The 26,647-nt window shown below is 42.1% G+C and overlaps 1 protein-coding gene and 1 long non-coding RNA gene across 2 annotated transcripts in view; one reads left to right on the forward strand and one right to left on the reverse strand.

Annotated features, from left to right (window-relative positions):
- Positions 1–108: 108 nt before the first annotated feature.
- LOC141919210 (uncharacterized) overlaps positions 109–26,647 on the forward strand; it is a 41,051-nt gene continuing 14,512 nt past the window's right edge. Inside the window, exons 1-2 of the long non-coding RNA XR_012621892.1 lie at positions 109–264; positions 17,099–17,221. This is a non-coding gene — a long non-coding RNA (uncharacterized LOC141919210). The remainder of the gene's footprint in view (positions 265–17,098; positions 17,222–26,647) is intronic.
- Positions 18,798–26,647, reverse strand: part of BAALC (BAALC binder of MAP3K1 and KLF4) — a 30,335-nt gene continuing 22,485 nt past the window's right edge. Inside the window, exon 3 of the mRNA XM_074814316.1 lies at positions 18,798–22,832. Coding sequence (XP_074670417.1) covers positions 22,728–22,832 — 105 coding nt within the window. The 3' untranslated portion in view covers positions 18,798–22,727. The remainder of the gene's footprint in view (positions 22,833–26,647) is intronic.

Genomic DNA, 26,647 nt, shown 5'->3' on the forward strand with positions numbered 1-26,647 from the left:
GATGTGGCGTCCGGCGGCGGGGGGCGGGAGGGGGGGGCGGCGCTCGCGCGATACTTGGCGGGCGGGGGCGGGGCGACCCGCACCTTCCCGCCCCGCCCGCCCCTGGGTGCGGGCCGGGGTCGGCTACCGGCACGGCGGGGCCTCCCCTTCGGGCCGTCGGGTGCCACCGGCAGCCGCGGCCTAGCCGGCCACCGCCACCGCGGGGTCCCGAGACGCGTGGGCCTGTCCGCGCCGCAGCGCACCTGGGGTGGAGCGGAGCCTCAGGTGAGGAAGTCCCCGGGGCCGAGCGCACGGAAGCGAACGGCACCAAAATCCTTCCAGCCAGCGCCTGGCACTGAGGTTTTCATACAGACGCTCGGTATTGACTCCGCAGTGCGCTATATAAATATTAAGACGATTTACAGGCTTCCAAGCGTCGGGAAAGGAACTTGTCCCGCCCGTGGAAGCGATCGCGAGTCCCAGGCTTGTTTCCGAGCAGACGCCTGGGCCGCTGCCCACCGCACGGCTGCCCGAGGTGCGAGGGCTCTGCCGGCCCCACGGCCCTCGTGGGGTGAGGGGTGCGGACGGTCGTTAGATGAGGCTGAGGCAGAGGAGGAGGTTGATACTAGAAGTCCATGTGGAATGACTGAATTTAATGAAGGAAAGGGAAGTGATTTCAGGTATTTGCAAAGAAAAGGGATGCTGAGGTGAGAACAAAAGGGAAATGAGTGTTCAGACGAACGAAGAGCACTGCAGTGGCTCTGGTGCTCAGGCTACTCCTGTCTTCCAGAGACCCAGCTCAGGGATGTGTGAACTGTCCTGCTGCTGCTCCCATGTCGGCTGCTGGCTGAAACCACACACACCAGACAAGCACATGCCCAGTAGCCTTTAGCTGTGTTCACAAACACAGGCCTGAGCTAATGAGACCTAACTATAGAAATGCTGAAGGTTACTAGGCAGGGGTGGCCAAATTTCTCTGCATGGAGCCATTCAAGGTCTCATCAGACTGCTGTTCAGCCATGCAACTCGCTCTGTGCCCCAGGACTGGAACAGGAAACGCCAGATGCCGAGACATGCAAACCAGGTTTACAAATGGTTTGACAACGTTCAAGCAGTGCTGCCTTTCTGCTAGTGTGCCCCAAGGTAGTCCGTGCAGTCAGCCACATTCAGGCAAAGAATCTCTCCATGGATGGTGGAGAGTGTGAAGCTGCACGTGGTTGTTCAAAGGACCACAGGCATCTAAAAAGTCTCTCTTCATGCAGATCTTTTGTGTATTGTTTCCTATGTCACCCCACAGAAACACGAAACCCCCCAAATTCCCTTGTGTGAAACCATTTTAGCACCTGTATGAATCATGAGGAGGATTATACCTACCTGCCACGGATCTACATAGCTCTGCCATTTGAGCAAATTGAGTAACTTGACAGCTGGAATTAAACTTGCTATACGAACAAGCAACTGAATCAGGAGCTGACTGACATTTTCCCGGCAGGTTTCACATGTGATGTTAAATGAAATGCTGTTTGCAGGTTGTGGAAGTTCATGTGTTCTACTGTATGAAAACACTCACCTACATTATCCTTTGTTACTGCTTCAGTTCTCATCCTCCAGCTGGCTTCTGTCCTAGTCTCTCTCAGTAGTTCCTTCCCATCCTAGAAATATTACATTTTTCTTTTCATGAGGTCTGAGAGGCCGCACACCGTGTGGGTCTGGCAGTGAGAGCACCAGGAGCATGCAAGAGAGAGTCTCCCCACCCTGCGTCTGCAGAAGCCAGTCTAGGGAAGTTCTTGCTCAGCCCTCCCATGAAGCTGCTGAGTTGCTCTCCATTCCAGGAACACCATCAGTTCCTCGGATACACCAAAACCTTGCAGGGACAGGACATGTTCAGTGCAGAGTCACACTCCAGCAGATGCCTACTGAATTCTCTTTCTAGTTTCATTGACTAAGCCTATAGGCATTTTCGTGGAAACACAAGCAGAACTATCTAGGCCCATCTATACCAACTGAAAAGTCTCTGCCTCCCAGTAAGTAGGGTCAAAAAATTCTCAGACAAGATTCTGTTATAATTTTAATAAAGGAAAGCAAGCATGTCTTACATGATTTTCATGAAAGCTTAATAAGAAATTTTGCTGAAACAACCAGACAAAAATTCAAGGTGTGGAAGTTTCAGCCAAAGCACAGAAATTTGTCAAAGTAACAAGCACCTGAAAATAGGGTATTGTGAGGAGTTTAGCAGCCTTAGCTGTAAGCTCTGCTAGTATCATTCTGTATAAATATGGCATTATATAAAGTAGTTCCATCCAGCGGAATGCATTTTCATGCATAAATTAAGTCTCTGAAAAACAGATATGGCTAAATAACATTGTTTGACTTCCTTAAAGATTCTCATGTTTTTGTTAGATGATGGGAAAAGGCAGAGAAAAGGAAGGATAAGCCCTTTCTTCAGTCACCTTATTAATATATTTTCTTTGCTCACTACCTAGTTGCTAAGCAAGTTATTCCAGAGGTTGGTTCACAGAGCCATGATCTAAATATATTTGTTTCTGGCTCTATAAAGGTCTTGACTAACCAGAGTGAGCAATGTGAGCACTCTCACTGGTATCTAGCAAAGCACCTTTAAGTATCATTATTTGAAGCATGTGCTCAAATATATTGCTGATTAGGGATGCAGCTACTCAGATTTGTAAGTCCTTTTCTCACCTGGCACTGGAGATATTGTTAACATTTCAGTTAATGTAATATTAATTTGCTGACCTTTCTCTGGCACCACTTCAAACCATTATAGTTTAACAATTTTTACTACAAAGAGTTTAAGTGATTTAGAGCCTTGTTTAAATCCTGGGTCATCTTCAGATGTCTTTTGATAAATGTAGCAGAGGGGGTTTCAGCAGTGGCTGACAGCAGCTCCCTTCCAAGCTCTGCTGGCTCCTACTGCCTGTGCAATGGATGTGGTGGAACAGATTGTCTGCCCACGTGCCATCCGACAAGCTTAAACCCATCCTTGGCAGAAATGTTGACAGCTCACCTGGGCTGTGAACTGAAGCACCCCTTTCTCCTTCAAATTTTTGTGGGGACATCCCTCCAGGAAAGGCAAACAGCAATGTGACCATGTTTACCTGCTGTGGTAACACATTAGCGCCCCAGGTGCTGATGCACTAGGGAGGAAGGATCTAAAATGGTCAGCAGTTGTCAGGAAGGAGCCTCCCTCTGAGACACAGGGGGTATGTGTGTGTGTGTGTGGCTTTAGTGCTTGGAGTCTGCACATGAGCACTTGTACGTTGGCTCAAGCTTTCTCCTGTTGACACATCTAAAAGCTTCATAACTGAATTACACTGTTGGAACATTGTACTAAAGTTTGACTTAATGTAATTTAGATATTACAGATTTGCCAGTTACATAGTTCAATGTTGGCTGATTCAGTTATAAGGTTCATAATGTTCCTGTTATTCTGCATTTAAAACACATTATTCATAATTTGGTGAAATTTAAAAGGACTAAATAGCCAGTAGATGGCACCAATAAATCCTGTTGTGAGACTTAAAATTGAAAAGTGTAATTCTTGTCTTTTGTTCAAATGCATTTTGGAAATGAAAAAAACCCTAGACAAAACAACATTATTGATATAATTTATTCTGATTATTTTACAGTAGTAGTCATGGAAAACATTTCAGTTTATAAACACAATGTGTTTCCTAAGTTAAAACTACCATTTAATTGAACACACGAACTTGTGAGAGAGGCTTCGTAAGAACACATAGATGTGTTACAGTAATTTCCTAGTTGTTTAGAAAATCCAGTCTTTGATGAGTTAATGCCTTCTGAGCACTTCTCCAATCTCATGCAGCTGTGTCAGCTTAAACCTTTCTTTATAATACATTTTTTTCCATAAAGCCTTTAAACTGTAACACACACACACCCCCCAGCCCCCAACAGCAATGAAATCTGGAGAAGGAAGCAGATTGAGAAAGCCAGAAGGTTTGTGCATTGCCATGTACTACCTGCATTACTGGGTACTTGGAACCCATGTCATCTTCTTCCCTGAACACAGTATGACCTATTTAGACTTTAGTCCTTCAAAATATTATGGCTGTGTGGGTTGTAGCACCCACGCACAAGAAGATGTTGACTTCCTTTATGCTAGAAGGATCTCATCTTTCATTTGTCTGTAAATGACCACACTGTGCCTTCATAGCGTTGCTTTAATAAAACAGTGATTATGCTAATGGTATTCCTTTCCCAACAGGTTACCTCACCTAGCCTCTGATATTAAGCACAATGTAAACTAAACAGGAAATATGCTTGTGAAGAGTAAACTTTCCTAAGAATGATCAAGGAAGTTTCATTCCTTGTGGACTTTTAGCAGCCGCCTTCACTCCTGGTAAATCTGCAACCTGTCTTCTTGGGTGACAGTAAGAGTAGCAGCAATGGCAGGTGTTTTTCCTGACAGAGCCCCTCTTCTCTCGTTGTTTCTGGGGCTGGGGCAGTACTTGCTTTGGACAATGTCACAAAGGCTGGGGGAAAGGAAATCTGTGCTACAGGGCATGAGTCATTTCCAATGGAAAAGACAGATATCAACGAAGCACTCTGTTAGAGTGGACAGGCAAGGTGTAGGTGATGCTGACAGCAAAACACGCTGACTTAATGGGGTATGGTGTAGCTTTGTTCTTCGCTCTCTCCAAAACACTGATGCACTAACTTGAGCTGAACTGCCCCTATCAATACAAAGTGCAATTAGCAAAGCGGGTTTGACTTCACACACATTTCAAATGCTGCTTTTTAAGTTGGTAGTTCAAGATATTTATTGAAATATGAAGGGATACAAGAAAACAATAGATTTGGAAGCTCAGGTGCTAACTACTACAAGGTGATTCCAAAGGTACTAATCAACATGTTAAAGGAGAGTAAGGAACATCCACAGCACTGTTTCAGGGTGTTGGTAATTACACCCATCCCATACCCAGCTAATGCATACTGTCTTCCCATCATAACAATCCTGTGCTGCAGGGACTTCCCAGGTACTGAGGACCTATGTAACAGAGTAACTTGTACAAAAAACAGATCTGTCTGTAAGTACATCCTCCCAACACCTCCTCCCAGTGGCATTTCTGGAGTGGCAGATTCACTATTTGCTAAACTGTGAAGGACAGAAGTTCAGATAGGAAGCACAAATTTTTGTTTTTCATTGCTTCACAATTTCATATTTACCTTTTATAGCATTTTTTTTAATTCCATGGAGTAAAGTTATTGTTAATGTGTAAGAATTAAGTAGAAATTATCATGACCACTGTATTCATCATCTTTACAAATGGAACAGCAAGTTGTTTTCTGTCAATTTTTTTGTCACTGTTTATGATAACAGTAAAATTATTTGAATCTTCTGGTTTTAATACTCAGAAATAATAAATGCATCTGCTTTTTGTAAGCTTCTTCACAGGTGCTCCCAAGCTATTACAAAATGGATACTGAATATGTTTTCAGCTGAGATGTACAGTTCTGTCTGAGATCAATGCAGAATACAAAAATGAGTCACAGTTTAGATCTTAGGGTAACTGTAACCACATAACAACTCATTTCTCAGGTTAATAAAATCTGCTGCACTCCAGGACTTGTGTCAGCATTACTGTTTTAAACTAGGGTTTGCGAAATATGCATATGGGACCAGTTATACCACATCATGGGAGATAGTGCTGACCACTGTTAAGACTTACAAATTATATAAACCTCATTTTCTCAGTCTCCTTCCGTGTCTTTTCATCCTTGCTCATGATCAACCATTATATCACCAGTCAATGTCTGGAAATGAAGCCTTTCCATCCAGGAATTTGTAGTCAGAAAGATTATGGAGCCAACTGTGTGAGTGTGAAAGCATCTCAAATACAAATTATGGCAGAAAAATGAAATGTGAAATATTGTTAGACAAAAAAATAAAACTAGACGAAACCAATAATGAATGAGAAAGGAAAGGCTTTAGGATGTGTCAGTGGTCATCTCAGTATGTCACAAGCAGAAAAAAATTATTCATTAGCAAGGAATTGATTCTAAGCACAAAAATACATTTTCTTGCTTACATCTGGTTACCATTCAAATTTGTCTTCCCACCTGGCATAGCAGAGTTTGGGTAGTTCACAGGTATCATCAGTTGTGACTGACAGATGATTTGAGAGAAGGGGAGTCAGAGAAAGGGCTAACCACCACTCTGTTCTGTATTTTTACATGATTTTTTTAACAAAGTATACTGGTTCTGTGTTGTGCCTTCATTTTCTTTCTTTGACTTTCTGCCATGTAACTGGATGTGTTCAACTTGAAGGGGAAAGAGGAAGCCAAAAGCCAAAAAGTAAAGCTTCAAATAGAGAATGAAGGGCAGGAGGCAAGTGGGAAGGGACAGAGGGATGGGCTTCTCCAAGGCAGTGGGATGAGAAGCAGAGGAGAAAGGCCAGCAGGCTCTTTGCTTCTCTGAACGGAGCAGACAGGAGGCTGGGTGAGAGTTTACTTGCTGGATGGGGATGGAACTTATAAAGCTCAGCTCTGAGTAATTGCAAAGGATCTTATGAAGCATCCAGATAGCAAAACAAAGCAAAAAAGTGGCATACAAGCAATAAGAAAAGAGAACCCTGAGATGCGAGGTAGCATTTACGTGTATCTGTGACACAGGAATCCTAACCCTCCCTTCTCGCAGCACTGGTTTGTGAAGGCCTGTGGTCTTGGTTTCCAAATTGGGAACATGGCTAAAAGGTATCCATAAAGCATTACCTCTTACAAAGGGAAAGTGAAACACACTCATCATCTCCTGGATCCTAGAGAGCTTCTGTGAGACAAAGAGACAATTAGGGATCATGGGAAACTTCTCTGGCCTTCTTTGCCAACAGCAGCCTAATCATCATGATTGTCTTTGTCCTCAGGGGACCCAAAGTGCCCTTGAATGACAGACAAGCCCATGTCTCCTTTCATGGAGATGCTCAGGTACATTGGTGAGATGCCCCTGTCCCACAACAGAACACAGTTCATAGTAGCAGAGGACAATGACTTACCAATGATTAAGTGGTCATTATTGGGTTTAACTGTCTTGCAAGTCTGCCTCAGGGCCTTAATCTTAGTCCTGCACTGCTATAAATTGCATTTATACCTGTGCTGGGCCACCTGGGCACAAATGACCATGATGAGTCACCCCATGCCACCAGTGGTCACTCCATGCACTGATGATCCCTTACTCAAACTTTCAGGCAGTTTAAGGACCATCTGAGAGGTTCAGTTTGGATCATGATATGCTAGAAGTACACATTCTCCTGGAAGATTGCTTTTAATGGTTGCATTTGGGATGAGATTCTGTGCGTGGTCCAACTTTGGAGTGGTACCATGCTGTAGGACCAATGACTTTCATGGTGAAAAGTGAAGATAAGCAAAGCAATTTCAGCATAGTAGTGGAGGCCATAGGTCTACTGAGCATCTAGATGGAGAGACTGATCATGGCTGGTAGCTGATACAGACCTAAAGATACTGACAGCACTTAAGGGACTAGGTCAGCCAAGCAGTCCAAATCTCTAAAAAGGGGAGCAGAGGCATCCAGGGATGGCAGCACTGTTCACAGAGGTCAGAAAGAGAAGGGAAATTCCATACCCAAAGTACTGTAATGCAGCTTCCGGGACTTTTCCAGAATGTCAGTAGAGCAAAATGGATAGACAAGACCAAAATCAGTTTAACTCACCCAACTCAATTTCTGCTGGAAATGCAATTGGAGTAATGTATCTAGGATTTTTCAGTCTGGCTCTTGGATTCATGACTCCAATTTTACCATCTCTTCTTTGTGCACCAAATGTCATAAGAGCTAGCATAGAGTAAGAACTGAAAATAAGTAGCTAGGAACTTCATTCTTTACCATTGAAGAGCAGTTATTTGCTCCTGCGCATAGAGACTGAAAATAAATTCAAATCAGTAATAACAGAAAAGATAGTGGTTTGTTTCTATTCTCCTCTTTGTACTTGCATTATACTAACACATGCTTCATTATATTTTGCACCAAATTAATTCAACTTCCTTTGCAAAACTCAGGTGAAGGTGTTTAAGCAAGTGTTTTGTAGTAATTTATACTAAAACCAGATACTAACATTTTTAATAGAAGACAAAGAACAGATTCTGTTATCATATCATAATTTTTAATGTATTCATTGATTTACACTGATATAACTAGTATCAGGATTTAATCCAATAGACTCGTGTTTCCATAATTCCATAACTCATATGTTTCCCTCATTCCATTCTCCTCTCTGTGCTTGTTTTGTCAAGCTATACATGTTTTTGCACCTCTGCCAATTGCATTGTGTCTTTTCTTCAGCCACTAGCAAATACAAGGTTTCCACACTCCTGGGAGTAAAGAGAATAATTCAGCTAAGCTTTTGTTTGAGCTCTATGTGAACTGTGTGAGTGAAACTGTTGAATGCCAGGAAAGAATTCTCAAATATTTACCAATTTGGAAGAATCTAAAGCTGCTTTGAATTCAGGACCTCTAGCTGTTAGTTCTAGTGTTGGTTTTAACTGTTTCTGAATTTGAAAGCAATAAAAAAGGAAGAAAATCAAACCTGCATTACCAGAGCTTTCTACTTTCATACTAATTCACAGTAAAGCAACATGGTTTCTCTGGATTATGGGTTATTGTGGAAGAACAGCAGGAGAATAATACATGTTGAATGAATAAAGAAAGAGGTTGTTTTCACTTGTGCTCACAAAAGTAATTTATTTTTATATTGTATAAAACTGTATAAACAAAAACCTTGGAAAAAATACAAATCCACTGATTTTCCCCAACAGTTACGTCACCTTATGCCATGTTGGCAATACAAAGAGATTTAAGAGAATGTGCAACACACACTCATTTTAAAGCCTTTATGCTAAGGAAGTAGAAAGCATGGTATGCAATGGTCTTAGTAGAAGTGAAAATCAGTGTCACTTGAATCAAAACTTACCTTTGGTAGGTGCAACCAAAGTAGTCAGTCAATGCAGGAAGGAAGATGTCATGTAGACCTATCCCCACCGAGTTTCAAACTGCTATTTTACGTATATGGAAGAAAATAATAGAGTAGAACCTATACTAAATTGCACTGGTGTGGCTAAGCAAAGCTTGAACTTGTCTGTCATGTGAAGAAGGAAATAATTATTTCTTTTGACCTCAAAGACATCCCAAATACCCAGCAGGCATGGAAGGTGCTATTACTTTTCTAAGCATCTGACAGGCAGTCTGAGAGCAGTGTCAAGATATATTTATTTGTTGTACTACTTATGTCAAAAACGTGGTCACCTGGGTTTGCTCAAGTAAATCTCCAACAGGTTTTTGAGAGGACAGAAATATATCTAAGAATTCAATAGCACTGCCTGTTAAAGTATGTAGGATAAACACCATTTGAATTTTAAGAGAAACAGTTCAAAGAACTGAGCAGACATAAATCAGGATATCCTGAGCTAATAAAAAAAGATCATTAATTTACCACTGGAGAGGTCCATAAGGTGATGATAAGTGTGGTGAATATGAACCAGCAGTACCTCCTCTTAGAGAGCAGCCATCCAGCTGCCTCAAAATCCGAAATAAAAGCCCTCAGTTATTAATACCTATGACAGTGAACTTCCAAGATGCAATGTGCTTGACACAGTAGAAAAGACTTCTCCATTAATCTAAGTGGGTAACCTCAAGTAATCAAATGCATTTGAGAAGTTACCACTCCTTGGTTCTGAATGACCGACCTCCCACCTGAGACAGGATGACTGACCATCCGCAGGGTAACTTCTCATTGCTTTGCAATGTGATTCACATGCTTAAACCACCAGTGGAAGGTTCTCTGATGTATGAAAAAGGCAAATTTTGAATCACTGCAGGATCTTCCAAGGAGGACATAGAGACTGTGAGTGTGGATCACTTGCTTCTGTCATGAAACGTGCTTAACTCCTTATTGAGTCAGAGTAGCAGTGCTGACATGGCCAGGAGAAAGAAATGAGACAAAACTTTGCAGCAAATGTTTGTCACAGAAGAGATTGGAGACATCAGAGAAATTATCTTCCATTGCTTGCATCCTGCCATGGCCAGGGCAACCTGACTTTGTATACTCTCTATAAATAAACAGGACTACATCAGATATCTGGATCTGTCATCAAAATGTCCTTCTAAATCAAATTATGTGAATTGTGTTAGTCATTTTGATCAAAAAGGGGTAACACATAGTCAGTTCTGGAAGGATTAATTTATTGATTTTCCTAGGTATATAATTAAAAGTAACGCAGACTTTACAAATTTATAAGAGTGGAGATAAATTAAAAACTTCGCCTTTCATATGAGGAGCAAGTTCTTACTCAGAGCAAATTCTGTCCAGATCCAAATTCATCTATGGGCATCTGGCAGCTATACTTCTGAAGGCATTGGTCCTGTTGTAGCTTATCTTCAAAATGTCAAGGTTAGTCCCTCCTAGGGCAGGCTAGCTGCATCCACACTGCATAGCCATGGAGCTTGGCTTGGTCCGTATCCAGCAGGCTTTCCACCAGCTCTCCCCTTGGCCTTTTCTGGTGTGCTGTGTATGGCACTTTCCTGTCTCATGTATGGCAAGTGACCCCTCCAGCAGACTCCTCAAAAATAGTTTGTGCACTCCCCATGCTGACATCCCCTTACTGCAATAACATGCTGCCCACCACTGCTGCCATTACACTTGCCATTGCAACTGGCAAGTGCTTCTGCCAGTGCTGTATTTATTGCTTACGTTCATGTCAAAGAAACTTTGATGTTATCTATGGTCTGTCCAAAACCTGACTCCTACTCTTGGACAAAGTCTCCCCAAAAGAGCTGGAGACATCAATTCTGACAAGGAGAGCAGCCGTCCATCCTAGGGAAGCCAGCATATGGGCTTGAGAGACATAAGCTGCCGGGAGTCACCAGGACTATATTCTTGCCAGTTTCTCTGTAATTCCAAAAAGATTTGTGACCCAGGATAGCAGTGTTCCTGGTAGGACTAAGATGTGCCAGGACCACCTGAGATGACCAGGGTTGGATACCAAATTCTTCTTTAGGGGGGAGCTTCTCCAACAGTTGGTGCAGGCAGCTGACAGAAGCCCATGGCAGAGGACAGTGCTCTGAAACCTAGAAGGCCGCTGATTTATGACTATGGAAGTGTGATTACGGTGGAAGTTTTTGAAGTCATCATCTAGACTGTTTGTCCTTAAGTGCACTGGGTGTGTTAATAAATTGACAACTTACCAGTGATATTACCAAAACTAGTAGATACAGAGTATTGTGTCTGTGTCTGTACGTGTCTGAAGGTGTGTCCTTCTGGTGGGTTGTTCTTGTTGTGAAGTGACAGAGTTGGCTCTAAAGCAAGGATTTGTGTACAACTAGGTTGTGCTAATAAAACATTGATTAGGTTATCAGAAAACTACAGCTTTATGGTGATTGAAGGAAAAACAGAGGGTTATAACAGGAGTCCGTGAAAGTGCAAGCACAGGGTGACAGTAGAGGCCTTCAAGGTGCAAGTACAGACTGACACTAAAGGTCCTAGGACTCTAAGCACAAATCACACATGGTCAGTTATTAGTCAGTAAAGGAGAACAACCCTCTGTATTGGGTTAAACCTGTTTTAGGGATAACAAAGAGAACAATGAGCCTCTGACATAAGTAAAATATGCTATATATAGCAAATTCAGACAAAACATGGAATTGCAAACCAATGAGGAAAGAGCAAGTAAGCAGACTGTGTTAGAAAACATACAGAAATTACTCCAGACAGACCCACAGTGAGGAGGAAGAAGCCCTCCAGCATCAGTCATACTCCTCCTGGAGATGAGGTAGAAAACTAAGAACATTAACATCATATTCCTCCCAGGCTCCCCCATTCCTCCTTGGAGAAGACTGGTGCTGTTGACCCTAGGATGCAGAGGGACAGTGGGGTGGGTGCTGAGCAGCGGGTATCCTTCCTGGGAATGGGCTGTAATAACTGTACAATTTGGACTATCAGTATTAGTATATTGCCGTATAACTGGACTGATAGTAATTACTTTATCAGACTGTTAGAACTTTTATTAGACCAATAATAAATTCTTGGCTGTGCATACGTGGTTCTTTAGCCCCTGTAAATTGTACTGACTGTCCTGGAGGAGTGGCAGTTACAATTCAGTGCAGCCATTGACACGGAGAGCCCTTCCAAGAGCCCTGTGGCATTTTTGTGAACAGTCCTTTGTAGGCACCAGCCTACCGTAATGACACAAGATAACAACTGGTTTTATCCAGACTGTCATTTCTGATGCAGTGGGGTAGTGCTTGTAACTTGAGCATGGGTGACTGAGTGGCTGAGTGGAGAGCATCTGTGTACCTAGGTGAACAGAAATGTGTGATGAATAGAAGTGGAAAGAGTTGTGTGTTGTGTTTAAATATGTGTGTGAAAAAATGCAAGATCCCAGCTATGGAAGAAACAAGGAATGTGTGTGGGGTCATTCTGCCTGTAGAAGGAGGATGGAGACTTAAAAGCTAAGGGCTTGCCCTGGGGCTGGGCTGCCCAGGTGACATTTCCCAGGAAGCTGGAAAGGAGCTGATAGGAACCAGCATTCACAATGTGTGAAAACACCTTTCCCAGAGTAATTAAAGGATTGCTCTGGAGATCACAGAAGCTGTTTATAACACGCTGTCTCTGTTGGGCAGAGGGAGAGAGACGCAGCTCCTACAACTTGCAAGGCGCAGCTCCTGGGCCGGCCCTTCTCCCGGGCCAAAGCCCGGTTTTATCACACAGGGAACTGGTGGTTTTGTACCCGTGTTCACTGGGAGTGAACGTGCACGTGGGCATATGTGCAGTGCAGATGGTCTGGGACTAGGATCCAGAAGCAAGTATTGGAGCTAAGTGATTTGGCACCATAGATGCACCTCGTGATAAAAATGGATTTGTAATGTGAAATGCCAGTGAGAGCTTATTAGAGGGAATTGAAAAATACCTACAGCGTACAGGCTTAAGAAGCTGCTTTCTTACTGTAGATGTAAGTAATTAATGTGTTGTAAGAAAACACAGCATCAAGACAGATAAGCAGCAATGACAGCAATTTCCTGCTGGAAAATATGGCCCAGTATATATTCTGGAAGTTATTATGTTGTATTAATTATTTATTATTATTTTTTATATATTAGTTACTATTAATTATCATTCAAAATTGTCATAAGATTGCCATGATATCAGCCACAGGCAAGGGACAGAAAATCCTTATTTGCTAGGTGTGAAATCCCAGCTAGAGCAGTAAAGTACTGCATTCCAAAAGTGGGTGTAAAATACTTGCCTCAGCAATGGTTTTGAGTATGTTAGATCATCTGAAAGATGGTTTTCAACTGGACACAGGACTAGTGAATATAATTTGCATAGATCACTATACCTGTCCATTAATATTGAACTCCCTATGTCCCAACAGTTCCCAGAGGTTATGATATTACTTGTGTGGGGTTGTGGATGGACAGCAAAACAATGAGAAGTAACTTTGCGCCTGCGCTTGGCAGTTTTGATCATGAGCTTTAGCTTCCCCAAGTCCGTGTTTGAATTGGTGCAATTTTGCTTTCTACAATACAATAATGTATCTAATAACATGTTGCAAAAATTATGTTGTATTAATACTCTGAATGAAGTGGAAAAAATGGTCTGGGGGGAAACTAATTTGAGGGTAAGGTAGATGCCACAGCACTGCAGAAGGGGTGGTTTAGGGACATGGGCAAGACTCAGCACCTGATGTTTTAGGTTCAGATCAATCCTTCAGCCATTGAGTCAGGCATTGAACACTAAGCCACTTACTAATTGTGACCTGGAAGGTTCTCTCTGCCTTGCATGAACAAGTCCAATAGCTTTATTTCCTGGTAAGTGCAGATACAAATGACCATAAATATTTTCATGCCTTTTGCATTTGACAGCTCCTCATAGCTGATAAATAGGCTGCTGATTAGCTATGGTGCCTTTTCTTAAGCTGCTTTTTGACTGTGAGCAAATTGTTCTTTCTATCCATGTAGTAATGCCCCAGATACATTTCCCTGTATCCAAACATGTGGGTGTTTTGCAAAGGTTAATGGAAAATAAATTAGAGCTGAATAATACTGATTACAATGCAAGAGTGTGCAAGCAAGTCTAATTAATACAACTGGCAGCACAGCTCAGTCCTGACCTGTGCCACCACTCACTCTTTTTCTTTCTTTCTTTCTTTCTTTCTTTCTTTCTTTCTTTCTTTCTTTCTTTCTTTCTTTCTTTCTTTCTTTCTTTCTTTCTTTCTTTCTTTCTTTCTTTCTTTCTTTCTTTCTTTCTTTCTTTCTTTCTCTTTCTTTCTTTCTTTTTCTTTCTTTCTTTCTCTCTTTCTCTCTTTCTTTCTCTCTTTCTCTCTTTCTCTCTTTCTCTCTTTCTTTCTCTTTCTTCCTTTCTTCCTTTCTTCCTTTCTTCCTTTCTTTCCTTTCTTTCTCCCTCAACCCTATTTTTTTCCTAAGCTGGCACCCACAGCAACCTAAAACTGCTTGTTTCAAACAGTCTAGCGAGGAGAGATTTACAGAGACATCCCACTTTTCTCACTCAGGACTTATACGATGTTCAATCCTCTAGAAAGAAAATAAAAGCTATTATATTCTCCCTGCTTCTATCTTGCTTATGAACATCCTAATTCTACCATTAAGATTAGAATATTTCCTACGTTTTAGTGTTTGCTGATTTTTTCTGTGCCGGGAGATATTGCAAATAAACTTGGATTTTATCTTGTTAAAGTGGCATATGTTAACAAATCTCTTTTCTGGTGAATCAGCTCACTTTTTATCCTACATTAATGATCCAGCTTTTCAATTAGTTTACTTCTGGGCAGAAGAATGGCTTTTAACTCTGGATAATATGCATAGGCTATCTGAAATCAGACAGGTGACTTGAAAACCCCAGGATGATAACAGGACAGAACAAGAGGTCTTGTACCTCTGCGTCTTAGACCACCACATCTTATTTCTGCCTGTTACCACTGTCACATCCTTCACCAAGAAAATCTGGAAAGGAGGCACCTGGGAAGGCAGTAGTGCAATGGGAGGTGCTTGGCCTGAGGACACTGAAAGTTTAATTTTGAAACACTGCAGTGTATTGAGTTCTTCAAAATATGAGGCCAAATTTACCTCACTGTGGAATGAAGAGGTACTGTGGATGCACTGTGTACATGGTGTTGAAGATCACATAACACCACCTTTAATTTTAGAAATGCCACCTTGGCACATGTTCCCCAGAGGCATGAGAGGAACACAGTCTACTAAACCCCACTGCTCTGGGGGCTTCACTTGCAATCTCTCTTCACTTGCACTCTCCCCCTCCATCGCTCCCTGCAGCAACAAAGGCTCTGCTTGCAAGGCACAGTCTGACCCCTGAATTCAAAGCATCCTGTTCCAGGGTCCCCATGGGCTCTTACATGCCTGACTGCTGGACTACGGCTTCATCATGTCCCCAAATCCTTTTGCTTTTTGGCACATCTGAAAGCCATTCCTCTGTACTATTCTTCCTCTTCCACAGGAAACAAACCAGTTGCTGTGTCAGCATCTTGGCCAAGAATCAAAGAGAACAAGTTACTTGTCAGACAACACCTGAGGCATAAGCAGTTAGGATGGGGATGATATTTCAGCAAGAGTAACCCTTTCTGGCACTAAGGAAAAAAATCTTAAAAATTTATTGTAATTTTGAAAAAAAAATGCTCTCTTTAAAAGTTATCAGTTTATTTCTATGGCACAGATTAAACAACACAGCAGCTACTTTCTCCACACTGTGCTTTCTGCAGGAGCAAAGGTATTTTATTAGCAATGTATTCTAGATTCCCCATATATTTACAACACCTCCACTGAATAAACAGGGAGAATAAATGATGTTGCCTTTACTCTCCCCCCATCACTGATTCTCCTGCTGGATGTGAACCAGGCTGCCAGATGCTAATCCATTGCTGCTGGAGTCCTGGAGACCACAGACCTTTTGATAGGCAGTTAACAGCTTTGCTGCTAGCATGGGCCATGCAATTTCTCTAACAGCAGCTTTGTGCTGTTTTCTTCAGCATTGTATTTGGCTGCTGTTCTTTCCACACTACTGGATATTTTTTAAAAATCTTTGCACAGGTACTGACTAGAATTTGTCATTATTTCATTGATTTTTTTTTTCAGTGTCACAGAAAACTCTAAACACCATAGATATATTGCCTTTAATGGGGACCCATATACAGAGCTCTCACTAAAGTCATGTCTATATTGGTATGTCACTGGGGTACGTATAGAAAAGAGCTTTTTGTACCTGCTGTGTATAGTGGTGATGCCCCCAAGCAGGACTGGCTTCTTGCTGTCTTTTGTGGTACTTTTCAATCGTCCTCTCACATTTGGCTACCTTTGTAGCAGTCACTCATTGCACACTCATTTCCACATTACAGGAGGGTCTCAAACACATCAGCAATGATTAATATCTTGTGTAAGAAGAAGAGGATATGGCTATATCAAACATAGCAGAAATGTGTAATTTTGTCTGCAGGCAGAAGGGAATATAGCTATATCCTGAAGCCTGAACTGGGACTGACTATACATTGACCCACTTGGTTTTTCAGAGTAGCATTTCTGATAATGCCTTTCTGATGAATATAGCATGTCCTGTAGCCCTTCCTCTGAATGTTACCTGAGCACTAAATGGTTTCCCATGATTCAGAAGTAAATGTTGTCTTTTTTGCATGTTTGAATATACACCTTCTTTATCTATTGCCATACCATACTGATTTTCTCCAAGATTTCAAAACATTCCTCATGAGCAGAACACTCCTACATGGCTAATGTAGAGCATCATCCTCATTAGACAGCTTTTTTTTTCCTGTTGATCATACTCAGTTGGGACAAGGACTGTCTCATCCTATGTTCTTACACAGTAATCTCAGTAATGAATCTTCTGGGTGCAACTGGTAAAAAAAATGACAAGAGAGGAAGAAGGACAAATAGCTATCATTACCAGCCAAGGAGAAGTGGGACTTTCATTACACAGGCATATCATGCCTGATGTGATCATGTCATCCCTTTTCCCCCACAGTCATTATATCTGAATGAGCCCTGAGTAGTACAAGACTAATACTGTATGTCAAATGCCTTTTTTATTCACAGGTTACTTCAGAGAAGACCTCCTTGGGGAACAAGAGGTTCTACAAAACTGAGTAGAACTGGGGTTTCTGTGGATTGTGATAAAACAACACATGAAGAATCAGTTGTCCCTACACCACACAACAGGTATCTGTCTACTATCATCTTAATAAACTTTCCTAGACAATCTGTCAAATACTTATTGATCCTCAAAGTTTTTTATTTTCTGGCATTAATCTTTCCAACTTCTCCTTAAGTCCATTTCTTCTTGTCTTATTCTCAGTCAATGTAAAGGAACACCACAAGCATGCTTCCATCAGTGCTCTCTCACAATGAGCAGGCAGGCTTCCTCAGGCTCTCCTGGGGGACTGTGCCTCTGTTGTGGTTTAACCCCAGCTGGCAACTAAGCCCCACAGAGCTGCTCACTCACTCCCCCCATTGTGGGATGGAGGATGAGAATTGAAAGAGTAAAAGTGAGAAAACACGTGGGTGAGATAAAGACAGTTTGATAGGTAAAGCAAAAGCCGCACACACAAGCAAAGCAGAACAAGGAATTCATTCACCACTTCCCATCGGCAGGCAGGTGCTCAGCCATCTCCAGGAAAGCAGGGCTCTATCACGCGTAATGGTTACTTGGGAAGACAAAGCCATCACTCTGAATGTTCCCCCCTTCCTTCTTCTTCCCCCAGCTTTATATGCTGATCATGATGTCATATGGTATGGGATATCCCTTTGGTCAGTTGGGGTCAGCTGTCCCAGCTGTGTCCCCTCCCAACTTCTTGTGCACCCCCAGCCTACTCGCTGGTGGGGTGGGGTGAGAAGCAGAAAAGGCCTTGACACTGTGTGAGCACTGCTCAGCAATAACAAAAACATCCCTGTGTTATCAACACTCTTTTCAGCACAAATCCAAAACATAGCCCCATACTAGCTAACTATGAAGAAAATTAACTCTATCCCAGCCAAAACCAGCACATTCTTAACCCCTTATTCCATATCATTTACGTCATGCTCAGGTCCCAAACTATCCAATACATCCTCATTAACAACCACCACCCTTCCCATCCTTTGATATAATACACAAATATTGTTCCCTTAGCCTATGGACCACCCCTATAAAATATCTTTAAAATGCCCATAAAACGTCCACACATTTGTCCAAATGTCCAAAATTGGAGGCTGCCGATTGCTTTTGCTGGTTTCTTCCCGACTTTCTTAAAGTGCGGTGCCAGAAATAGCCAAGTGCTTCAGCAGGGACCTTCCTGAGGCTACATAAAGGGGAAGGATTACTTCAGCATGTACCAACTTTGCTATTTATAGAGGCAACTCTGAGTTGGCTCTATAACTCTCAGTTCTTGGTCTCCTCTCTCCCTGCAGTAATATGACATCTTACTAGAGAAAATGTCTCAGATTGCCAGTGTCTTCCACTTTAGCCATGACAGCAACCACAAGCACTCACATTTATAATTACTGAGCTACAGTTGCTCTCATTTTGACCTCATAAGCCCTCTTTGGCAAATACAGCAATTTCTTATGGGGAATATATGTATTTTAGCTTCTTTGATGTGACCACACAGTCCATGAGCCACAGCCTGAGGATAGCAAGGATAGCAGATACAGAAATATTCTGATTCCATGAAGAGAGGAGGTGGGAACCATTCATTATACCTTTTCAGTCTTTGGTCTTAGCTCTTAAAAGTTAAATCAACCACAAACACAGGAATGTAAAATGCATGGTGTAGTAAATAGACAAGTTTAAAATTTTCTTTATTTTCATTTTCAAGTTCAAGGTCAATCTTCAATAATTTTCAGATAAAATGAGAGTACAAAAATGCTCCTGTTAGTCTAGTTTGAATTTAGACAGATTATTCATAGTTTCCAAATAAAACTAAGCCTGCTTTTTCAAACACCATTTCTATGCACAAATTATATAGCGCATTCTTTTCATAAGGCATGTAAAACAGATTTCAGTTCAAACATTAAAATATTTTACGCTTGGGTTTCGGAATTAAAAACACAAGTAAAAGGTTTCCAAAAAACCATGCCTGAACTGCAGAACAGAAGTACACTCTAAAGACAATTACAAGGTACACATGCAGGGACATGCACATATGAATACGTATGTATATAAACATACTCGGAAGATCAAAAAAATCCGTTTTCTGTTTTGTATGCGATCTCAGTCATTTAGCTAACAAGAATGCATGTTTAATCCAGTACTCATATATTGCTTACACAATAATTACACTTTCCTATTTTTTCAGTACAAGGTCATTTCTGTTGCACAGTAAAATTGCATGTCTTCCAGTCAATGTCCTACAGTAATGGTGTAGGTACATTAAGGAAGCATAAGGGACAAGATGAAGGAATACTGAAAGGTAAAAATGTACTGAGTCTTTGAGAAGATGAATTTGCCTAATGATGTCTATGGGTAACTGTAAATTATCTCTCCTCTTTATCCAATGTCCACTTTCTTTTGAGTAATTCTATTTCTCACATAGTGGAAGAAAATGTGTGTTACGTGTATATACACAACAGAGGAAAATCCCATCTATACACTGTATTGGAATTGCAGAAACATGACAAAGCAAGTTTGTTTCTGTTTAAAACCTGAACTCAGGTAAATCACAAAAACTCACCAGTCACTGGCAAATCATTCCATCAGAAAGCATGTTGGCTCAATGTAGCTGTAGAAATCCTTGCAGCCAAGGGACATCAAACAAATTAAGTGGCATAATATCTTTTGGGAGAAAATTACATTTCAAAAATCCTGTCATATAAGAAGACAGAGATGTCCGCAGATCATTTATCTAAAAGTCTATGTCTTCTAACATGATTATTTTATTTCCTGTATTTGAGCCATTTATATTTGAAAGATGCTACTTGAAGAACAGACCCTGTAAATAAGACTGTTCACTCCTAGGAAGGTAACCTGGACTGAAGGTGTCCAGATGATTCTTTGAGCTTGCTTCTTCCACTAAAACCAGCACAGGAATCTATTTTTAGGACTTTAAATTGTCTTAAGCAGTATAGACTAGATTCTGTCACCCTTAATTATACAGAGTGGTATATTATTTTATAAACAAATTGGTTGTTCTACCATAAATATAAGCCTATCTATGCACAGTGGCAGGATTCACGTCTCCACAACATGCTCTTAGTTTTATTAAGGTCATTGGAAGCTTACGCATCAGAAACTAAGAAGCCACCTAAGACATAATGTAATGTAATTTCTTTTCAGTTACCACCTAATAAATAAGATATGATAATAATGTGTTATGTGAGAAGAGTTTATAAAGTTACTTGTAACTAGATGTGATTTGTACCACAAGAAGTTGGATGGAGGCTTTGAATGCCCTAAAGTTAAGCTTCAGGATATGAACAGGTTTATGGGATCTTAAAGTAGCTCAGGAAAGTTATCATGGGCAGGCAGCGGGGTCATTCAGGGCAGTCAGCCCTCACCACTCCACAGCTGCCATCCTGATGGGGGATGTGGTCAACATAAGCAAGGTCTGTAGTATTGCCCAGATAATTATGTACCAAGGCCATCTCCTGCTGACCATCCTGTCACATCTCACATTCTGAATGCGAGACTCAAAAACTGCCTCCCTACTGACTGCTGACGTGAGGCCAAGGCTGTTTCTCATATCAATGTGCTCTGTGTGACCCAAGCCATCAGATGCATCTGGTCAGCACATCATTATGAAATAATTTCCTAGCTAGTAAATAATCTCACTGCCAGGACTCCTTTGCTCTCACATCTACTCACCCTAACGTGGTACCCACCCAAGGCTTGTTACACAGTGAACCTTCCCTTTTGCCTTCCTTCAAAATTCCCTATACCCTTTCACACACCAGCATCATTAATCACCTTCTGTAGCTTTCTTGCATCATACAGGGTTATACTGCACTCTGTCAGTAAATCCTTTGAAACAGAAGCGGGTTACAAGTCTGACACAGATCTGAAATGGTTCATCTTCTGCTTACACAAATAATGCAGAATCCTGAATGCATGCTTTCAATTAGGTCAGTACATGGCCACCAACAATGGCTATCCATGTCTAAGTTAATATTGCGGAGCTGCTACAGCCTCTGTTTATTATTAGAGTGAGTCAAGTTCCTTCCTCTCCTATAATGTTGCCAGAAAGTTGGCAGAGAGCCACAATTTGGAAGGACATATAGAGACTGCCATTGTCTTACCTGTACAATGCTATTTTCAGTATTTTTTCGCTCTTACCAGCTGTAGAAAGCTTAGCACAAGTTCTTTGCCCCTTTTTAGGACATCTACAAATAAGTATTTCTTACATGAGTGCTATTGTATGCAAAAATCTTGCACTGACTCTGTATTTCAGTTTGCCTTTGTGTTGGAATAATTAATAAATAATTCCCTATTGCATAGGCTTCTTGTACTCCAAGGAAAGCATTAAGTACTTACACACCTAGCAGCAAGTTATTAAAATGGTCCTAATATGGAATAAATTAGGATTCAGTCCCACAATTCTATTTATACTTATTTGCCTACGTGTAAAAATGACTTCTTGCAGTTCATACATGGATTTTCTTCCCACCCGCCATCTGTTTGTTACGAACGACGTTTGAATAGTTATTTTAATGTCTGATGGAGGAGGCAAATGAATTTACCTCTTTTATCTTCATAAATGTACAAACTCACAGAGAATATATATTATTAATTCTATATTAAGAAGTAATATGTTGAATTAATTGCTGATCTTTATTACACTGAACATTTATATTCCTTTTAGCTGTATATTTATGATAAACATGGAGTACTATGATAGACTGCTTACAATACAATTAAGTTTTGCACATGAAATCAACTATAGTCTGATCAAATAAAGTTAATTGTAATATTGTTTCAATAATTACGGTTATTTTCATGGAATGATAGTGATCACTTCTTTCCAAGTCAGTCTGGGCCTTGACATAATTAAAGGGGCATGTATAAAATAACGAAGTAGCCAGAACCCTACGGACTACCTAAGACTAGGGACTTCAAGTAAGGCTGATCGATATGAAGGTTACTGGTTCTAAGACCTAAATTCTGTCAATACAGAAAATAAATTACAAGTAAGTAATTAAAAGACTAAAATATAAAAAGATTACTATATGACTTAATTATCTATAGCTGATATATATAGCTTAAAAAGAGATTTAATGGAAGCCACCTATGTGTCTCTTTCTGAGATCTCTGGGTTTGAGTTTTATGAAAGTGAGCGCTTTAACTCCTTGGGTTTGAATGTACATACTTGAAACTCCTTATGACTGAAAATGCAGATTCATTTATTCAGTTCTTGTTTTAAACTGAGAAGAACTGTACCTTTCATCATCCAGCTTCATCCTAGTAGCAATACCGAACAGGACACACACAAGGAGATAACATAGGACTTAGTAAAAACCAAATGGCAAGAATTTTGGCGTATGTCTGCGCAGTGCCACTGCTTTAGGCAATTGACATCTCAACATTCTACAGTGTCTGCAGCTGGTTTCTACAAGACATGTTTCTGAAGGCACTCAGCAGCAGTTGCCTGCTGTATTCAACATGGAACATCTGGAGATCTTCATATCTTCAGCAACTGACGACATCTAAAGTGCAGTGAAGCATTGTTAGGTCCATTCTCACCTGTGCTTTCCTTCGTTAATTGATACAATTCTTTGTTTTCCTTCTGTCACTTTGTCTGACGTTTTTTGTAACATTAACGGTGACTTCTTTTGTGGACATTTTCTGTGTGTCCCACTTACTCTGTAAAAGTTTTAAATAGTACAATGAGTTCCACACTGACAGCACAAAGAGTCATTGATGATTACCTGCTAATTTGTGAAAAATAAACAGAATGCCTCCAGTGTTCTTCACACAATACTGTGATGCGAAGCAACTTTCTCATTCAGCATGGACACAAGCTGTTACAACTGCTATAAAGGCTGTGGACGTCAGCAGACTTTGGGTCAACCCTCTTGGCTATAATTATAATCTCTGCACATGTGTATTCTAAAAGCAGAGTGAATAAATCTGGTTTCAGTCCAGAAGTGGAAATTAGAGGTTCCTTTTGATGTCACTGGGAGTTGAGTGTGACTAGCATGAATTTTCTCTATTTTGTTTCTTAAGTGAAATTATAGTTTCAAAAATAACACTTAGTTCTGCCTGTGTATAAGACCCAAGTACAATATATACCTTTCAGAGTTTCACCAGATTATTTCCAAATATTCAAAAAAGTCAGTCTGTCTGAGGCATGCAAGTGCATTGCTAATTTAAATTTATCCTTCTTCATCTCCTAGTCTGACTGCTTGTTGCCATAAGCAACACACTATACTGTGCGGTAAACTGGATAGGTCTAGCAAAGGACATTCAGAACCGGGCTGAGGGAGACACAGAGCTGGGTTAGGTGGGCTTAATTATTGCATTTCCAGTGTTTCATGAGATAATTTGTAAGTGTAAAGAATGCCAGGTAAATTTGGCATCATTTACATGGTAACAATGCCAGGTGGAATAACATCTGCTAAACTTCCACTGACGTGAGTGGAAGATAGAGCAAAACATGGTGTTTGTTTGCCTCTGTATATTACTTCACATTTCTGCAGCCTGAATACACCTGCTCCTTTGCTATCTACTCCCCCAGTGCTCCTGTTCACACAAGGACTCTCCAAAGACTACACATACCATGAAAATCAAACCAGGGTATTGTCATTCAATGACATAATCTGGATACCAACTTTGCTTTTGGGGTGCCTGACCATTCTATTGCTTTCACTGATATTAGGACTCCTTTCCTCATCAGCATCTTTTACTTCTAAGTTATTTTGACATTACACTTATGAGAGGATACTAAAGTTTCCCAGATGCAGCCTGTGTCAAACCCTTTCCTTTTGACACCACAGATTGTACCCTGTCACATAACTGATGGTAGGGGTAAGGCAGTAGGATGCTTTAGAGCTTGATGCCTGAGAAAATGAGAAACAGCGACGTAAAGCAATTTACCTCCTACTACCCCCCCAGGCCAATAGCAGAACCCAAGTCTACTGAGAGCACCATATGCTTCATCACATTCATCACATCACATCTGCTGGAAATACAACACAGCAGAGCGGGACCAGTCCCGGAGATTCCTGGAATGTGTGGCAGATAACTTCCTGACACAGCTGGTGAGTGAACCAACCAGCGAAGGTGCCCTGCTGGATTCCTCTTTGTGAACAGAGAAGGACTGGTGGATGATGTGGCGGTCGGAGGACGACTAGGGCACAGCGATCATGAAATAATAGACTTCTCTATTCTTAGAGAGGCCAGGGGAGGGGGCAACAGAACTGACACCCTGGACTTCAAAATGGCTGACTTTGTCTTGTTTAGGCACCTGCTTGAAAGGATCCCTTGGGAGATGGTACTGAAGGGTATAAGGGTCCAGGAAGGCTGGACAGTCTTTAAGAAGGAAGTGTTAATGGCTCAGGAACAGGCAGTCCCCAGGTGCTGTAAGAGAAGCTGGCGACAGAGAAGACCACCCTGGCTGAACAGGGAGCTTTGGCTGCAACTCAGGGAGAAAAGGAGATTTTACAGCCTTTGGAAGAAGGGGCTAGCCACTCACAGTGATTACAAAGAGGCTGGGAGGCTATGCAGGGTGGAAATCAGGAGGTCTAAAGCCTAGCTGGAAATTAATCTGGCTTCAACAATCAAGGATAACAAGAAATGTTTCTATAAGTACGCCAGTAGCAAAAGAAAGACCAGGGAGAGCCTCCATCCCCTGCTAGATGCAGGAGGAAACATGGTAACAAGTGGTGAGGAGAAGGCTGAGGTGCTTAATGTCTTCTTTGCCTCAGTCTTTAATAACAAGACTAGTTGTATTGAGGGAATCCAGCCTCCTCAGCCAGAGGACAGAGACTGGGAGAATGACCCCCCTGCATTCCAGGAGACAGTCAGTGACCTACTGCATCACATAGACACACACAAGTCTATGGGACCGGATGGGATACACCCGAGGGTGCTGAAGGAGCTGGCTGGGGTGCTCGCCAAGCCGCTTTCCATCATTTACCAGCAGTCCTGGCTGACCGGGGAGGTCCCGACATATTGGAAACTGGCCAGTGTGACGCCCATATATATATAAGAAGGGTCAGAAGGATGATCCAGGAAATTACAGGCCTGTCAGCTTGACTTCGGTGCCTGGGAAGCTGATGGAGCAGCTCATCCTGAGTACCATCACACAACACATGCGGGACAACCAGATGATCAGGCCCAGTCAGCATGGGTTTATGAAAGGCAGGTCCTGCTTGACAAACCTGATCTCCTTCTACGACAGGGTGACCTGCTTATTGGGTGAGGGAAAGGCTGTGGATGTAGTTTACCTCGACTTCAGTAAGGCCTTTGACACCATTTCCCACAACATTCTCCTGGCGAAACTGGCTGCTCGCGGCTTGGATGGGCACACGCTTCACTTGGTAAAAAACTGGCTGGATGGCCGGGCCCAGAGAGTTGTGGTGAATGGAGTTAAATCCAGTTGGCGGCCGGTCACGAGTGGTGTCCCCCAGGGCTCGGTTTTGGGGCCACTCCTGTTTAACATCTTTATTGATGATCTAGACGAGGGGATCGAGTGCACCCTCAGTAAGTTTGCAGATGACCCCAAGTTGGGTGGGAGTGTTGATCTGCTCGAGGGTAGGGAGGCTCTGCAGAGAGATCTGGACAGGCTGGAGCGATGGGCTAAGGCCAACTGTAGGAGTTTCGTTAAGGCCAAATGCCGGGTTCTGCACTTGGGCCACAACAACCCCCAGCAGCGCTACAGGCTTGGGGAGGAGTGGCTGGAGAGCTGCCAGTCAGAGAGGGACCTGGGGGTGTTGACTGACAGCAGGATGAACATGAGCCAGCAGTGTGCCCAGGTGGCCAAGAAGGCCAATGGCATCCTGGCCTGTATCAGAAATAGCGTGGCCAGCAGGGACAGGGAAGTGATCTTACCCCTGTACTTGGCACTGGTGAGGCCACACCTCGATTCCTGTGTTCAGATTTGGGCCCCTCGCTACAAAAAGGACATTGAATTACTCGAGTGTGTCCAGAGAAGGGCAACGAAGCTGGTGAAGGGTCTGGAGCACATGTCGTAGGAGGAGCGGCTGAGGGAACTGGGGTTGTTTAGTCTGGAGAAGAGGAGGCTGAGGGGAAACCTCATCGCCCTCTACAACTACTACCTGAAAGGAGGTTGCAGAGAGCTGGGGATGAGCCTCTTTAACCAAGTAATAAGTGATAGGACAAGAGGGAATGGCCTCAAGTTGCGCCAGGGAAGGTTTAGACTGGATATTAGGAAGCATTTCTTTACAGAACGGGTTGTTAGGCGTTGGAATGGGCTGCCCAGGGAGGTGGTGGAGTCCCCATCCCTGGAGGTGTTCAAGAGGCGGGTTGACATGGTGCTTGGGGATATGGTGTAGTTGGGATCTGTCAGTGCTAGGTTAACGGTTGGACTAGATGATCTTCAAGGTCCTTTCCAACCAGTGATTCTATTCTACAGCATGTAGAGATAAAAGAAAAACTGTAGTCAATGTGGATATTCACATGAATAAAATGGGCACATTTTGAGTTTGGGGGGATAG

This window comes from Strix aluco, chromosome 1 (genome assembly GCF_031877795.1).
Source record: "Strix aluco isolate bStrAlu1 chromosome 1, bStrAlu1.hap1, whole genome shotgun sequence".
NCBI lineage: Eukaryota > Metazoa > Chordata > Aves > Strigiformes > Strigidae > Strix > Strix aluco.